This window comes from Maylandia zebra, linkage group LG11 (assembly GCF_041146795.1).
Source record: "Maylandia zebra isolate NMK-2024a linkage group LG11, Mzebra_GT3a, whole genome shotgun sequence".
Lineage (NCBI taxonomy): Eukaryota > Metazoa > Chordata > Actinopteri > Cichliformes > Cichlidae > Maylandia > Maylandia zebra.
In genome coordinates, this window is record NC_135177.1 from 22,420,973 (window position 1) to 22,437,499 (window position 16,527).

Sequence of the window (16,527 nt, forward strand, 5' to 3'; positions counted from 1 at the left end):
TCTCTGGGTGTCTTTTGGACGTTCTGAAGGGCAGAAAGAGGAGAAAACGTCTCCAGGGCGAGCTGCAGCCCTCCCCCATCTTGTAACCGTTTCTGTGGTAGCGTCCTCCTTTGTGGGTCATTATGGAGGACAACACATTGTGAGATATACAATCTAACGCCACTAGATAGCACTGTTAGCTCAAGCTGATGTTAATCAGCTTGAGCTAACCCCCGTCCCCTTATAGTAAACAAAGCAAGAAGGAGGTCTTTAAGCTGAGACACCACGAGCATTCAGGGTTTAGTACTAGTAGACATAAAATGCTTTTATTATTATGGATACAGAGGCAAAAAGTTTGAGCTGACATTCTATGGCGTTGAGTTATCACTGTTTTTTTTTGTTTGTTTTTTTAAGCACATTATCAGAGGCAACAGGCAAAGGTTACATGTCATGCAAACTAGATAAATAACTCTTTACGTGTACCTTTGCTATAAAGTTAATCATCCACTGGCAATAATGTAGTGCTCTTAGTTTAAAAAAGGAAAGAGGGAAAAATATACATACAGTATGTAAACAGTCAAAGAAATTGCACTTTCTTGGCTTGTTATTAGAAGCCACACTACTGAAAGAGAGCAGAAATGTAACACTGGAAAAACTAAGTCACTGTCACTGATTGTCTGACCAAAAACAAAAGTAACGCTCGGCTAAAGAAAATCAAATAAAAACAACCAATAAAAGAAAACCCAAACAAACCAAACAGACAAGTTATGTCCTACAAAAAACAAAATAAATCATATACAATCATAGTCAACTTTAAGGGAAAATGTCTGATATATTGGTCAGCTGTATAGTTTCTTAAAAACATCTTAGTAAAATGAAAGGTTTATTAACTTTCATGTATAATCCAGACTGTATTGTGTATAATACTAATTTTACACGCTACTGCTGACAGAAAGAAAACAGGTCTCTCGATGTACTGTACATTCACACGTAACTAAACGCTTATGTTACTTCCAATAAGTGGATTAGCCCGATGTTCCTAAGATGAGAACAAACTACTTTGCATCTGTACAGAAAAATGACCTCCAATCTTCAAATATTCACAACTTTTTTTTTTCTTTTTCTTAGTTTATCTTAAAAAGGAAGTTCTTATATAGTCCTTATCAGAGGAGATATTGCTTTTAAAGACTGCATGAGTTCGCTTAGGTACGTACACAAGACAACATGGCACTTCTACAGAGCATTTGGGGCAAATCGATTCTCATTCCCTTTCCGCTCTCCTTCCTCCCTCCTGCCGAGGACATTCTGATTGTCAGTGCTCTGAAGCAAAGAGTGAAACATTCTCAAAGGCAGTCTGAAGTAAACAAAAACACTTTTTACACGTCCACCTCTCCTCCCTCAGAAGCAATACTGAAAATAGTTAACAATAAACATTCCTATCGTGAATATATTTCGTCCATTTCTTTTAGCGGACACGACTCGAGCTGTCTTTGTTTTTTCTCCAAAAAATAACTTCTTTCTTAAAACCTCATTAGAAATTCTCTTGCAGCGATGCCAAAATTCCTATCACTAAGCCCACCCCCTCCCCTGCCTATTCACTGGTACATAGCAGACACTGTCTTGATAAAGTGAAGAAAACCCCCTAACACTGTCTCAACAGCTTTTAACTGGCTCACGTCTCCTCTCGTGTCATTTTCCCAAAGGTGCAATGTGACTTTGAAAGCTTACCAACTAAATGAGCGTTCAATTTTGACCTACTTAGGGCCCAGGCTACATTTTGTATTGCTCTGGGCAGCCTGCGAGCTCCTCGTCTCTTGGAAACGTCGGAGCTGAAATGCTGAGTACCATATAAGTCCATATCCAAACTCCCCTGCAATGTCCGTCTTTCCCAAATTTGCTTAAGGTGCTGAAGTAAGAGCAATCAAAGTGTACAGTATGTGTGTGTTTATAGTGTGTCCACTCAGCATACATACAGTCTTTAGTGTGCTTGTTCAATCAGCACTAGTGCAAATTCATTTCAGCTGGTCTGTTTCTTTCTTTCTTTTTCTTTCTTTCTTTCATACGGGACAGTCTATCTGTGTTTCTCTCATCCCTCACCGCTCGGACAAAAGATGTGTTGCCATGGTTTCATCCTTGATGTGGATGCCCTTCAGAAAGCTAGGATCAACACACTCATCTGTCAGCGTTTGAGATGTCTTTCTTTTGCATTTTCAGCTGGTATAATTCGCCAGATCTCGTCTCCTTTTTCTCGCTTCTTCTCTGCGGGACTGCCATTGTTAACAGCAGCGTTGTGACATCAGTTCATCTGTCCAGTGGTGGGTCCTGGTCCCTTTCTCAGAGTGGTCCCACCTACACAAAAGAAAAGATACTGTCAGCTAAATAGTACACATACTTCTGGCTTCTGCTTCAGCGGCAGACGTTTCACTTACCCCCTCTTTTTAGCTTATGAATGCTGCAGGTTCAAAAGTAAATCATTCAGCCGTTTCCTCCTCTGTTCTCTGCTGCAAACTTCTCCTTCCCCTTGTTTTTCTTCCTCTCCCTCCTCCTCATGTCTGCTGTGGGTTTTGGTGGGCTGGAGTGAACAAGTATGCACAGTTAATTTCAAAAGCAGATTTTTTTATCCTTGTGGAATTTTTGCATTGTTAATATATATATATATATTTTAATGTTTGTAGATTTGTTGACTCACACAGGGGCTGGCAGTGAACGAGCTGGAGGTGTCCTGACTTTGGTGGGGGGGGTCACTGCTGATAACCGTCACTTCCACCCCCACTGGATGATCTGAGGGTCAAAGGCCAAAGAGTTTTCTGTATGTTAGTGAAGGCGACGTAGGAGGAAATGAAAACTGCGCTCGTTTCTTTTACAGAAATGTCTGTAATTATGCAAGTGTCCTTATTTCCCCTTGATTTCTATCTGCAATCAGTCATGGAGTCTTTGATGGAAACTGTGTGTGGTTTCACTGTTAATGGGGAAAGTTGATGCCTGCTGGGTTCTTGGACACCAGCGGTGGATGACAGAAATGGGGAAACATTTCTGCAGGCTGAATTCTGTGGTTGGAAAACCACTTAGTTTTTGTTGCTGAGTATGATATGCAGAGACAAGCCAGTTGTGAGGACGGCGGTCTGTACGGCACACACGTACACATACATGCACACGTGGAGGAAAAGACACAACACAAGACGCCGAAAGAAGTCGGTAGAAATGAAAATGTATAGAGTTTAAACCACATACACGGGGGCATACACGAACACCTACAGAAACAAAAACTAACACACACACTTGCTTCATGGACCTGACTTGATGTGGCTGTCGTCCCCATTGGCTCCTTCACAGGACAGATGTCGTGAGTCGCCCTCCTCTCCCTCCCCCTCTGCGTCTCGTTCTCTCTCCCTCTCTATTCTCATCCGGATTTGTCTGTCTCTCACCAGCTCCCAGTTCCTCACAAGGAACACACGGTGCTTCACCACAAAGCTCCTGGCCCGGCACAAATGGAGAAACATGAACTGCTGACATTAGTTCAATAATATCGCAACAAATAGTTTAATGTGAAACGCGAATCGTCGTGTACTTTCCGTACCTCTCGCTGCTGGTCAAAGGCTCCATGTCGAGGTGCGGGAACAAGCTGGTAATGTCACTGGAGCTCTCCTCCTTTACAATAAATGCAGAGACGCGCGTAAGCTTCGGGACAGATTATTGCAAAAACATTCATCACTGGAATCAAATAACCACGAGCCACAAAAAACTCACCGCTGTCTGCTGATATGATGCAGTCCTCTCTTTCAGCCGGCCTGAGTGAATCAGAGAGAAAGAAACACGGTAAGAAAGAAATTATCCGGCAAGCTAAACCTGACGACATCTAACAACTGCTGTAACACTGTAATAGCGGTGACTCACAGTAACGCCGCTTCCTCTTCAGGGGGACAGCAGGCTGTTGGTGAAGCTGTAACCAAACAACATGAAAGTTAGATCCAAGGACATTTTTTTAAAAGCTTGTGCCCTGCAAAGTCTGATCTGGTGTGACTGTACCTGGTTGTGCTGCCAGAGCCACATCACATCATAGGGCAGCTGGAAATGAATTCTTTTTAGCCTCAGGTACTTCCCTGAAGAAGATAAAGTGAGCTTAGCTGCATTACTACAAGAACATAGTACACACTAGCAGTGTTTACATTTTCTTATATACTCACCGACATGGATGGGAGCAGGTAAAAGGCTGTACTCGTTCTCCCCTGGCGTGTACTCCATGTTCTCTTTGCAGTTCTTCTGGGTTTGGGAGGGGGGGCTAGGAAAGATGCATAATAAATATTTAAACAAACAAACAAAAAATAAAAAACATAACGGAAAAAAACCCCCATTATAATAGTTTGTTTATGGATTCAGTCAACTCACTCTGTAGTTTTGTAATCATCAGAGTAAAGACCTGCCCTCAGGAATTTCTTCCTGGGAGGACCATCGGCCTTTTCCTCTCTTTGGATGGTTACGGGTTGGGGCGGAGCCTGGTCGACGTCTGACTGGCTAAAACATTCAGGGAGGGCGTCGCACTCGGATTTATCCTCAGCGACACTAAAAAGGAAAGCACAAAGAGAGAGATAGAATGATAGAGAGGGAAAAGAAAGAGAGAAAGGCACTGGTTTAGCACACAGTGCTGAAAACGATGGGTTAATAGGACAGTAGTGAGTGGTTGTATTGAATTTTCAAGTCAACCAGCTCAGGTGTTTACCTCTGATGACAGGGCGAGTCACTGTGTTTTCTCTTCCGTCCTCTCTTCCTCTTGGCCTGCAGCTCCGACTCCGTCACCTGCTGCGCCGTGTCGCCTCCTCCCCTGTCTCTCTCTGGCAGTCTTTCTTCTGTTCTCCCTCCCACTTCTCTCTCATCTCTGACGTGGCTGTGTCCTGGCAAGATTTCAGGTGAGGACATGGACGGCGTTGCAGATAAGTGCGCGAGGGAGGACACAGAGGAGGGCAGCGGGTGCTTCCTGGGCCGTCCTGGCCTTCTTTTGTTCTTCAGCGCCGCGCTGTCTGACGTTGGCACACTTTTCTGCTGCCCTCGGCTTCTCGAGTCACCTTGTAAACCTGAAGTCATCGAAATAACAAGGGGGGGGGCAGTCGGAGGCATGAGGGGAGGGTGGGGTGTAAGTGGTGGAGAGGAAATGAGACAGATGTGGATCTGTGATTGAGCCGGCAGGAGGTGTGAGGTGAGGCCAGTCTAGGCTGAGTCATGCACATAGGCCGCACATTAGGTGAGTCACAACATTTCCTCTGACCATTTCACTTCTGGGAAACACATTAAAAAGTGATTTATGCACGCCACAAAAAACAAGGAAAAGAAAAACAGACATAAACACGGTGCATCATGCATGCTTTTTCAGTGAGCATGCACAAATATGCACTAAGCACACTATTTATTTTTTACAAATTCGGTTACTGTGAAATACAACCCCAGAAAGCTCAGCAGCTACAGACGGCGAACGGATGTCAAATGTATTCCTCCGCTTGCAAAAACATTTTTCCTTTGCCCCCCGTCTGACCTCTGTGCTATTCCTTTATCCATCTCTCTGAGGTCATTCGTCTTTTTGTTCCATTTTCCACTGCCAGTGACAAGACTGACCACTCTTTCCTTATTGGATTTTTCCAAGTCAAATAGGCCTTGTTGGGCAGCAGTGAGGGATAGGCCAATCTTTAAATAGCCAATCTGGTGGTTAACTAATGACTGTTCTCACTGGGTAGCCCTAGGCTGCAACAGCGTGTGGTTCACTGCCGACCAGGAAGATTTCAAAGATTTTCTGGCAGATTCCCATCAAGACGCTGCTCTCCTGCTATAACACTTTATAAAAATTCCAGCAGATAGTGGTTGCTGAGAGGCTGTGTGTTTGTGTCAGGCATCGTCTCTCGCACAGCAGAGAGAGTCTGAAATTAGCTATAAAAAGAATGGAGTCTGATTTCCTCTCAAACACCCTCCAGGCTTTTGATGCATGGCTTAACAACACCTGAGAAAAAGCAGCGCTGTCCCTATACTGGGGACACTACTGGTAGCACAGTTTCATCTCCACATTGCACAAATATAAAAATCTGTCATACCGTGCAAGTGGAAAGAAGCTCTTGGCATAAATCTTATTCACTCAGCTAGCTGTCATGATTTGCTCGCTGCTGTCATATTTCAGTGGTAGGTACATTTGATGATAGATTCCCTGCTTTATCTAGATTACTGTCAGTATCCTATATATTCATATTCTCCGCCGTTGACACAGTAGCAGAACACAACAGCCTATTCGCAAAACTCAAAATGCTCTCAGTGGAGATTTCTGTAGCATTCATCAGCACAGTCACGCTGTCATGCGATCGCAGCCTCACACTGATCGATCGGGTGAAAGCAAAGACTTGTCAGAGATCAAATCATTCATGCACCCTCACCTGCGTCTCTCCTCTCTGTCCACGCCGGTTCGTGTCTCCTCCACGACCTCTCTACATTTCCTTGATTCCTAATGGCCAATCCACTGCTCAGACCCCTCCCTCCTGTTGCTATGGCAGCAGACGTGAACAGGTTGGTGTGTGTCGGCGATGGGGACGTCGTGTACAGATGCGACTCTTGAACATCCTCGTCCCCATCTTCGTCCTCGCCGTCCGACGCGATCAGTCTTCCTGCATGCTGGTCTCCGGTGAAGCCTCTCCAGCTGGGGTTTGAGTTTCCGAACGCTGTAGCTCCCAGACTCCCAAATTTCGCCCAGCTCTGACCCAGGCCGCCCCATCCTCCTCCGAATGAAGACAGGTGAGAGGATCCCAGCCCCAGTGACGTGAGCGAAGTGTGTTTGTACCTGTCTGCGGACGATGACGATGAGGCAGCGGCAGCAGCGACAGCGGAAAAGGAATCATTTCCATTCTCACGCAGCCAAGTTGATTCTTTACCCAGCATGCTCCCTGTTCCCCTTGCCACTTTCCTTCCTCCTTCTCCTTGCCCCAAAACGAACCCCAACCTTGACTTTGAGCAGGCCAGCCCCTCTCGTTCCACTCCATCTTCCTCCTCGTCCTCGTGTATCTCCTCCTCCTCGTCCACGTCTCGTTCGCAGTGCCTGTGACGATGTTTATGTTTGTGTTTGTGTTCACTCCTCCCGCAGCCGTAAGAGAAGCCGGATGCGAACCCTGAGCCGAGGTGTGGCCGTCCTCCACTGCCTACCCCGATATCCCCTTCGATTTCCCCTCCTAAAGCTCCCTCCCTCAGCAGCCTACTCCTCCGCCTGTGAAACCTAGGTGGATTAAGGAGAAAGTGGGCGTGGTGGGGCTGATGAGGGGCATACTGGTGGGGAGATGGAAGCGTGTAGGAGGGGAGGTGGTGGTAAAGTGTTGTGGTTGTGGGATAGCTGTTGTAGAAGCCCATATTCTCAATGGTCTCCTGAAACTTTGAAGGGCAGCCGCATTGCCTGCGGTCTGGCTTTCTGTTGCAGTGGCAAGGGTAGAAAGGCTGCGGGGAGAACGTGGGATTAGCAGAGAAAGATGACGGGTGAGGAGAGTAGAAGCCATTTAGATTGATCCTGAAAATGTTGGAGCGGTGGGAAGAGGAGGAATGATGTCGCCTTCCTCCGGCAGCATTCGCACTCCCATCAAAGCCTTGTCCCAGTCCTGTCCTCGCCCAGCTACGCCGTCCAATATGTACCTCGCTGAACTGACTGATTAAGTCTTCGAGTTCGGCCAGAAACTCTGGGTCCTGCATGTGCAGCTGCTGGTGCTTCTTCTTGTGTTTATTTTTCTGTCTCTTCAGTGCATTGTGCCCAACACAGGAATAATAGTCTGAATGAGTGCACTTGTTGTGTCCTGGACAGGGGCAGGGACACAAGCAGGTACAGGAAGGAGAACAATCGTAATCCCTGCGCCTGTGTCGATGTCGGTCTCTGTGCCGCTCCATGGTATTTGAGTTGGCCATGGGGTTGGTGTGTCTGGGGATGTGAGACAGAGGCAAAGAGACTGGAGAGGGACAGTCCATGATGGAAGAAAGGTGCCTTTGACCACCTAGAATCGCTCCTGACCCCTGACCCATCCTCAACACGCCCCGAGGTCCCCTCATCTCCCCTCGCTCAGAGACGCTGTTGTTGTCTGTTCCGATCCCGCTGTCGCTGGGCAGGGTCTCTTCGCTGTGTGATTCACTCCTCGGGGACGGGGTGGCCTCTTTCAGGTGGCCAGGAGAGCCAGGTGTGTGATGCAGTGGAGGGGTGGGGCAAGAGAGCTTACATGAAGACTGGTGAAAGGGGAAGTGATGCCTTCCCTGACATGGACAGCTCTTCTTCACAAAGGGAGAGAGCGATGAGGAGGAGGGAGGACGGGGGGAGGTACAGGAGGAGGATGGGGAGGGGAGGTAGAAGGGGTGAGGAAAAAGTAGGGAGGATGTTGGTTCTGCGAGGCTGCCCTCACTGTAAGGACTCTGGGCCCCACTGGAGTGAGTAAGAGATGGGGAGGGAAACGGGTGAGACGGAGGAGGCTGGGGTTGGTTAGTCGAGAAGAGAGAAGTTTCTGAGGGACTGGTAAACAGAGAGGAGTGAGTGGAGTTCTGGGAGTTTGAATTTAGGTTGGCGGTTTGGGATTTAGGCTTGCGTCCTCGCCTCTTGCCCATGTAGATGGTCCCCCTCTTGCTCACATTGATCTGAGGGCCTAGCTTACTTCCAAAGGAGGAGGACAGGGCTGAGAGTGTGTGTACTGTTGTAGCCTCTATCGATTTACACATTCTCTGAGAAGTCTCACCATCTGCTGCCTCTCCTGCCCTTCCTTCCTTTCCTAAATACCCAGACAGCATTACTTTGTGAAATCTCCTCTTCTTTCTTTTCTTCATCTCATTAATCAGCCTCCTGAGCTTTAGCTGCCTGTTTCCCTTTTCAGGGGGGTGAAAATCTTTACCACTCACTGTATGATCAGCGTGATTTAGTGCATCTCCACTCGCCTCCTCGGGGAAAGGTCGTTTGGGAGGCCGGCCACGCTTCTTGGGGCTGGATTTAGACTGAGCCACACACTGTAGTATTGCACTTGGCTCCAGCACAGGGGCTTTCGGAACTCCGTCACAGCCCCGGAGAGGCACCTCAGTTGCGATATCGTTTGGTGTAAGCTGAGGGGGAGGTTCGTCTAAACTAGAGCTGTAGGATTTAGGACGACCCCTTTTTCGGGCCGTGTTTATGGGGTTTCTGGAAGAAGGGGGGCTGGATTCTGATGTGGGGTGATTCTGCTTTGGGGTTGGAGGTTTGGTTGCAGAAGACACTGGGGAGGAGCTGCTGGTTAGGGAGCCAGAGGTTGCTGGGTGTGACTCATCACTCTGCTGAATAGTGGCTTTGGCAGGAAGGGGCGTCTTGGTGTTCTGGGTGAAACTCAGTAAAGGATTTTGTAGTGAATCAGAAGGAGCTTCCTGATTTTCCACTCTCTGAGCCCGGTGCACCAGCTTGGTCCAGCTGGGCCTTCTGGCTTTACGTTTTTTGAGCGGTCGGCTATCCTGCTCTTGTGGGGAAGAAGGGGGAGAAATGGGAGAATGGGCAGAAGGCGTGGGCACAGGGGGAGGAGCAGAAGAGGAGGGGTGGCTTGGAGGCACTGTTGAATGTCTCGAGATGTCCTGTTCTTTTGATTTACTCGTGTCACCTGTTGTTGTTGCTGCCTCAGCTTGTGTAACTGACTTGCAACTGTTATCTGTCTTCTCCTTCTCATCTGGTCTGCCTGTATTCACTAATTTGCAGGTTTTATCTAGCTTGCCGTTGTCAGCAGTTTCCCCACATTTTGCACTGTTATCCTCTATTCTTTGTCTGTCTGGGCTGAGCTTATCCCTCTTTTTCTCAACCTTTCCTCTGTCACTCTTTAGATCATCCTTCCGTATATCATCACTTCTATGTCGTTCATCCTTTTCTTTTCCATGTCTCGATTTCCCATCCTTCCCTTTTTCCTTTTTCTTCTTCTTACCCTCCTCCTTTCTGCCCTCGTTTTTTGCTTTATCAGCCTCCAGCCTATCTCGCTTCGACTTCTTGTCTTTGCGTTTCTCTTTTTTTGCTTTTCTCTCTTTCTCTCTCTTTTTCTCCAGCGGGTGCTCTACAGAGGGATCGTGACCTTGGGATTGGACAGAGAGTTCCACAGCGGGGGATGACTGCGGTTTTGGGGTAATTGAGGGATAGGAGGGAGATTCTGGCCTGCTCTTATTGGAAAGGCTAAGTTCTTTATGGGAACCAGTGGAGACTAGAGGTCTTGTTGAAGAGTCCATGGAAGAAGTAGAGGTGGAAGTGCTGTGTTTTCCAACTTTGACTTTGGATGAAGTAGGAGTGCCAAGAATGTTAGAGGAGCCTTTCCCATTGGACAGGCCCTTCTGTTTGGTTGTCTGTACCAAACCATTATGCTTCTTGGAGGTGTTTTCATCATTCCTGGTTTCCAGTGGAGACTGCGTCTGGATGCATGGGCTGGAAGGAGTAGTTGAAGCTGCCTGGTCTGTTGTGGGTGAGCAGGGTTTGGGTCCTGCAAGGACGGGCTGGCCATTGACGCTCTGAGATTTGTCTTTCTTCACTTTCTCAGATGAATTCCCCTCTGTCTTATCGGCCAGCTTGATAGGAACCTGAGAGATGAAAAACAGAGAAAAAAGAAAGAAAGAAAAAAGCAAATCTCTGTCATAGGCATCTTTTAGTTTGCTGTCAACAACAGTGACGGACAATGAAAAAGAGACAGTAACTGAAATTCTTTTGTTATTGTTCCCCATTAAAAAGGACAGTGAAGATAAAAACGACTCAATCAAGCAGAGAAACGAGGGCACACTGAGGAGGAGAGAGTGGAAACAGGAATGGGGTTGACAAAGAGAGGAGAAATACAAAGGCAGAGAAACGGAGAGGAAGGGAGTGGGACAGGGACCGAGGGGGAGTGAAAGATAAATGAGAGCAGGTAGAGAAAAGAGGGGATGTAAAAATAGAAGAGAGGGACAGATATAGAGAGCCAAGCAGAGACAGAAAGAGAGGGAGAGAAAGCCTTGCTATTGGTGGCTATAAATTGCCACTAATACAGATGAGAAGGCTTGACATTTCATACTTGTTCTGTAATTTTGGTATGCTGTAGCTTGAGTGGCGTTTGTGCAGCTAAAGCTATAAGCTTTCCCTTGGGTGATTGTCATAAGGACTGATGGGCCAGTGTCTGTAATAACTCCAAGCGGTTGCCGTGCTGTTGTCCTATTTATAGGTCTGTTTTTAAAATGCACTGCTTGAGTTTCAGGATTGAGACAATGGCTGTTAGATAGATATTACAAGTGAGCTCAATGCTGGGTGATTTTGCACCACATCAAAGACTCTATGAGAATGGTGGTTAGCTGTAAAAAGCCTAAACAAAGCACAAAGGTGCCATTTCTCAAGCTAACTTCAGCTAATTGCAGATTTATTCAGATTCAGATCAACTTTATTAATCCCCTTAAAAAAGGGCAATCTGTTGGCAACTGACATGAGGAACGCTGTACATATGTGAGGCCTTGTCCTTAACTTACCTGTTTGGCAGACTTCGTCCCTTGGCTGGTTACGACAGGGACAGAGGCCGGGCTGGAAGCTGTAGAAAATGTCGGTGACAGCGACAGTGACTGTGATGACGAAGACAACAACGGTATTGATGATGTAACTGGTGGTGAAGCAGCAGATGCAGTTTGTTTGGATGTGGTCTGGACAGCATCCAAGCCTGAGTGTTGCTCTCTGTTTGCTTCGTCTGGGGCAGAGCTGGTTTTACTCTGCTGGCCCGCTCCCCCTCCTTCTCCATCGCCCTTTAGCAAACCCCCCCTGCCTTGTCTCTGATAGGTCCTGATGGTGGGCTTGCAGACGTAGCTCTCCAAGATCTTGGGCGGTTTCTTGGTGCGCTTGGTTTGGAGACCAATTCGGACTCTTACATTCCCCTCGGGGCAGCTGGCCTCTCTGCCAGAGAGCTGAAGCTGTTGCTGCCCCACGCTGCCACAGCGCCCCTCGATGAGCAGCTCCAGCACTGCCCCCTTGTCTCCTTCTCTCTTTCTTCCTCCTCCCTTTTTGTCCTCCTCCTTTTTTCCCACTGCCTCGCCATTCTCTACTTCCCCTCTCCTCTTTTTCTCTGCCACTTGGTCCTGCTCAGAGTCTTCAGGTGCAGAGGCGGGGTCCAGAGTGGAGGCTGTGGTCGGAGGGGTTCCCCCCTTCACTCTCTGGTCCATCAGAGAAGTCGGGGGGAGAAGTAGGATGCTGTGAGGTTACCAGTACAACACTTTAAAACGACTCCAGTGGGGTTGGTGGGGTCAAGGGTGAAGAGCAGAATGCAGGTGTCGATCACAAGGGTCACAAAAAAAAAGATCCAGTAAGAGTCCAAGTGCAGCTCTGTACCTTCATCCGGCAAGGGAAGGTCTCTCTGATGTCCTTTACAGTTACACTGAGACAGAGTAAAAGGCAGAAGGAAAGTGGAAGAAAAGACAGAAAGATAGAGAGGCCAGTGATTAGTCATTTCAGTGAGCTAAGATGTTGAACAGCAGCAGTACAGGAATTGAGGGGAAAGTCCCCTTCCTTCAGGCAGCTGTAGCGAGGTGCTAAAGTCTGTGTCCACAGAGATGATCTCATCATCCAGAAAACCCAGGAGGCCAATCAACGTTGCTGATTCCCAGAATGTCGGCATTAGCTGGAAGACTGACTTACATTCCCCCCAAAAAAACAGCCTGGGCTAGTTCGCTCCGACAATCCGCAAATATCGATGGAGCTAAAAGACAGCGAACACACCCCAAACCTCTACACTTTTCACTTATGTCGTAATCCTTCCCGTGTCTCTCCGCAAATCAATCTATCAATCAATCAGCTTCTGGCTAATTCAAACACTTGATCCAGTCTCCTCCCCTGCTCCCTCCACTGTCTTTGCGCCTTCTGTTCTCAGCTACTCCCACAAGCACTCCTCCTCCCACCCTTCCCGCTGCTGTACTTTCTTTTCTCTCCGAAACTCCCCTTTTCATGTTTGGCAGTAAGCTTTTGCATGCATTCTCTATTAGTCCCTCCACTCTCTCTCTCTCTCACTCTGTGTGTGTGTGTGTGTGTGTGTAGACCACACAGTAAAATGGTCAACTCATACACTGTATCCATGTTAATCAGAACCATATTTCCTCTTCCTTGTCGTTCTTTTCCTTCTCTCCAACTTAAATCTCTCCATTCACAGTCCGACTGTTCCCCTCCTCCCCTTTCAGTAGTGGTAACACAAATCCGTAGGAAAGGGTAAAACTTATTTTTGGAAAGGAGCGCAAATTCCTCCTCCTCCCATTGCTTCCTCTAAGTCAAGTAAGCTTTTCATTGACCCCCATTGTAAATGGCCTTTTAATGTGACATTATAGTGAAGTAACACACCCTAAAATAACATTCTCCTCACCAGGAAAAAACTTTCACTCTCATTCGTGGTGTTTCCAGACCGCTTTTCAACGTGTCGAAGGGAAGCAGCATCTTTCTGTCATGCTTCCTTCATTATTCGCTCTCCCTCATTAAGGGAGACACTCATCCATTTTCTAATAAAACACACCCGGGCAAGCATTCTTGCAGCTCTCTCCTGAGCGCCTCTTATGAAATAGCTCATCTGTCTCTCAGCGCTCTGAACTGCCCCCTTAGACTTACGAGAGCATCTCAGATAATGTTTTCATTTAAGAGCTCAGTGGGCTATCTCTCGTGCCTCTTGGTCCCTCCCTCCACACCCAAATCATAGAAGCTCAAATCAACATCTGTTTCAGTAACCGCTGTTATGTAACAGTTTTGGAAAGCATTTCCAAGACCAGTCCTCCTTACAATGAAAGAAAATGAGCGTAGAGGTGGACAGTGGTCCTCTTGAACTTAACTGCGGCAACTTTTATTATCAAGTCCACTCCAGAAGCCTGTGCGGAGGGGCCGTGAGCACAAGCAGTATGAGTTACAAACCTGTTTGTGAAAACTCGCCATAAGAGGAGAGCCAGAGTGGCAGGTTTTCAGACTTAAAAGGGCAAGCCCATTCAGCATCAGTCAGAGTGCATACTAATGGCTTTTTATAGTCTCCAGAACTATACCTCTCACACATAACTCAAAATTATTCTAACATTAGACCAGAAGCTATTTCCAGTGACAGGATGATGGGTTGACTTGACACTGTAGTCAGTGCGGTGGCTCGGGAGCGCCGAAGCAACGATTAAATCATGATAATGGCCCACCATATTTCCAGCCATCATCACCATCCCATGACAGCGTTATCATCGATAACTACAACACTATTATCATCTGCCTGACAACAGCATGAGCCCAGCTGGAAATTGGGCCCCTGTGATGGCATCTGAAATCACTGAACCACGAAGCCTCGCGGTAAGCGTACGGGGAAGTTTCTCACGTGAGTCCCCCTCCTCAGACGCGCACACGCACACACACTTTCCCTCTAGTTAGTGCGTTGGCCGTACATTGTGTACCCGGGTCGCAGCTGCGTAGGCTCACTGATGTTGCTACTGTAGATACAGTATGGGCAGTGGGGGTGTTACCGCACTGGAGCAACCTATCACTGGTTTACCGAGGACGTCAACAGGAGCTTCCTTCTCCATAATGACTTTGCGCACCTCGGAAAATCACCACCCGCCTGATGCTGTCGCACTTACAAATGATACACACATGCACGTGTTGTTGTTGTCGTCACTCCTGTCTCCTATTTTGAGACATATCGCACATCTACGCGCCCTAAAACATGACCCAGCTGCACGTTTCAAACTCAACATGGAAGTGGGAGGCTACGTAGCACGAAAAAATGTGCTTGCTGGTAGTGTTTGTGCTGGTGCGGATTAGTACCGAGCCACCTTTTTCCTCAGCCCCCCCTCCCCGCCTCTCCTCTCTCTCGCTCTCTCTCTCTTCTATCTGTCCTCTGCCAGTCCTTCTGCTGGTGTCAGCAACATTGAAATAAGAAATATCACCGTGCGGGGAGAACAGAGGGGAGGGAAACACACTCGGCAACAAGGGATAAAATTAGCGCAAAGCGGATGCACAAAATTCTTAACCTGCTGCGCTTTGAGCCCGCTGATGATGACAGGCCTGCACGCATTAATACGGACTGCCATGACAAGCAGTAATAAGGCTACGTAGGCTACTTACCCCGAGAGCGCGTCCCAGAGCCAACTGCGTTTAGGCAGGAGGTTAAGGTGTTGCTGTCCTGCTCTCCCCTTTCGCACCAGCGGCGATCCACGGCTTTTTGGTGCATTAGATGTTGCTTTGATTACATAACTAAGGCCAGCGGAGGTTAAAACACCCCCTAAAACCGAGTTTCAGTCCCATCAGAGCGCAGAGCCTACTGTGCAACAACATTGGCGCGGGTGTTTTCATAATCATACAGTCGACGGATCTCCGTCGGCGCGTCTCCGCAGCTAGGTGGCGGACTGGTTACGCTGGATCTTATTTTTTTTTATTTTTTTTGCCTACTTCTCTCTCTACCCCCCTCTCTCTTTCTCGCTCTCTCTCTCTCTCGGGGGGAGGGGGGGGGAGTTACACCGCTCCCGCCAGTTATAATGGCTCAGATTGTGCTCTCGTATGCGCACAGCCTGCTAACGTGTCGTGGCGACGGGCTGAAGGCTGCAGCTGCGTGTGTGTGTGTGTGTGTGTGTGTGTGTGTGTGTGTGTGTGTGTGTGTGTGTGTGTGTGCGCTCGGGGTACAGGGCTGGCAGCGCAGAGGGGTTGTTGGATGTGCGGGAATGCAACTGCGTGGCCATTTTCATGTGGCCAGAGGAGGAGATAAAACGGTGGATACAGCACAGGATCTCATTGCGGTTCATAACAGGCGATCGGGGAGGGCTATTTAGGCGCTTAATAAAATGGCGACGACTTGGCGAAAGTAGGCTGCTGGTAGGATTTTGGGGAGCAGCCGAAAAGTTGCGTCGCGTCATGCAATACAAGATTCGGCTTTACGCGAGTGGGAGAGGCACGCGGGGATGGTAAAAGTTGATACGTGAGAGCTGTTTACCGCGCGTTTGGTAACATTTCCCCCAAATAATAAAAAGCACACAATTTGAACATGAAACATTTGCAGAAGTGTGTTAATATGAGAACACAGTCATAATTAGTAGTGCTAAAAACAACAGTCACAGATATATAATTACAGTATAGTAATGATTTATTTGGCAGTAGAAGCGGTATATTCTCCAAAGAGTTTAGTCCACTGTTAGGTCCTGATACGCATATAAGATTTGGGGAGCCCCCGTGCCTCCTATTCGCTACACACTGTTTACACCGTGACCTCTAAATAACCATTAAACACACTGCAGACTGCACCTGACCGCGCACGTCTGTATGATCCTGAATTTGTTAGTAGCACTAAAAGTCCTGAAAACACGCACCATGTAAGGAATATGTGACAAAAAGCAGATAGATGTTTGCCCCCGTAAGTTTTAAGTCCAATTAACAAGCACGCAAATTTTTACAAACCAAAAAGTCCTTCAGGCTCTCTGGGCCTCCTGGGAAAAAGTTGTTGTCTAACCCTTGTGACACAACCGAGTTTTGCTTGTTGTTTGCTTTGTTTTTTTTTAAATTCTCTGTCAAACATTATTTCGAATAAAAAGGGTCCAGATTTATTCGACTGATACTGAAGCCAGGAT

At 47.5% G+C, this 16,527-nt stretch overlaps 1 protein-coding gene across 3 annotated transcripts; it reads right to left on the reverse strand.

The window, feature by feature from the left end:
* Positions 1-278: 278 nt before the first annotated feature.
* Positions 279-15,500, reverse strand: LOC101472002 (uncharacterized). 3 transcript variants are annotated; one of them, XM_004541243.6, is made up of 14 exons: positions 15,035-15,496; positions 11,446-12,338; positions 6,387-10,536; positions 4,697-5,048; positions 4,366-4,539; positions 4,164-4,258; positions 4,006-4,079; positions 3,874-3,919; positions 3,727-3,767; positions 3,557-3,627; positions 3,272-3,453; positions 2,669-2,760; positions 2,409-2,551; positions 279-2,328 (listed from the first exon to the last, which is right to left on the reverse strand). In XM_004541243.6, the coding sequence occupies exons 2-13, from the start codon at positions 12,124-12,126 to the stop codon at positions 2,423-2,425; spliced, it is 6,087 nt and encodes a 2,028-aa protein (XP_004541300.3). In that variant the 5' UTR covers positions 12,127-12,338; positions 15,035-15,496; the 3' UTR covers positions 279-2,328; positions 2,409-2,422. The 3 variants fall into 3 exon arrangements, with proteins under 3 accessions (XP_004541300.3, XP_004541301.3, XP_004541302.2); XM_004541244.6 differs by lacking the exons at positions 279-2,328; positions 2,409-2,551 and having other exon boundaries at positions 3,259-3,453; positions 15,035-15,498; XM_004541245.6 differs by lacking the exons at positions 279-2,328; positions 2,409-2,551; positions 2,669-2,760; ... (4 more) ...; positions 4,006-4,079; positions 4,164-4,258 and having other exon boundaries at positions 4,484-4,621; positions 15,035-15,500.
* Positions 15,501-16,527: the final 1,027 nt, after the last annotated feature.

Coding starts and splice junctions, on each gene's coding strand:
- LOC101472002 (XM_004541243.6), bottom strand. CDS start 12,126: ATGGACCAGAGAGTGAAGGGGGGAACCCCTCCGACCACAGCCTCCACT. Junction 4,259..4,365: donor GATGATTACAAAACTACAGA/GTGAGTTGACTG, acceptor CATCTTTCCTAG/CCCCCCCTCCCAAACCCAGA. Junction 3,628..3,726: donor CATCATATCAGCAGACAGCG/GTGAGTTTTTTG, acceptor TTTATTGTAAAG/GAGGAGAGCTCCAGTGACAT.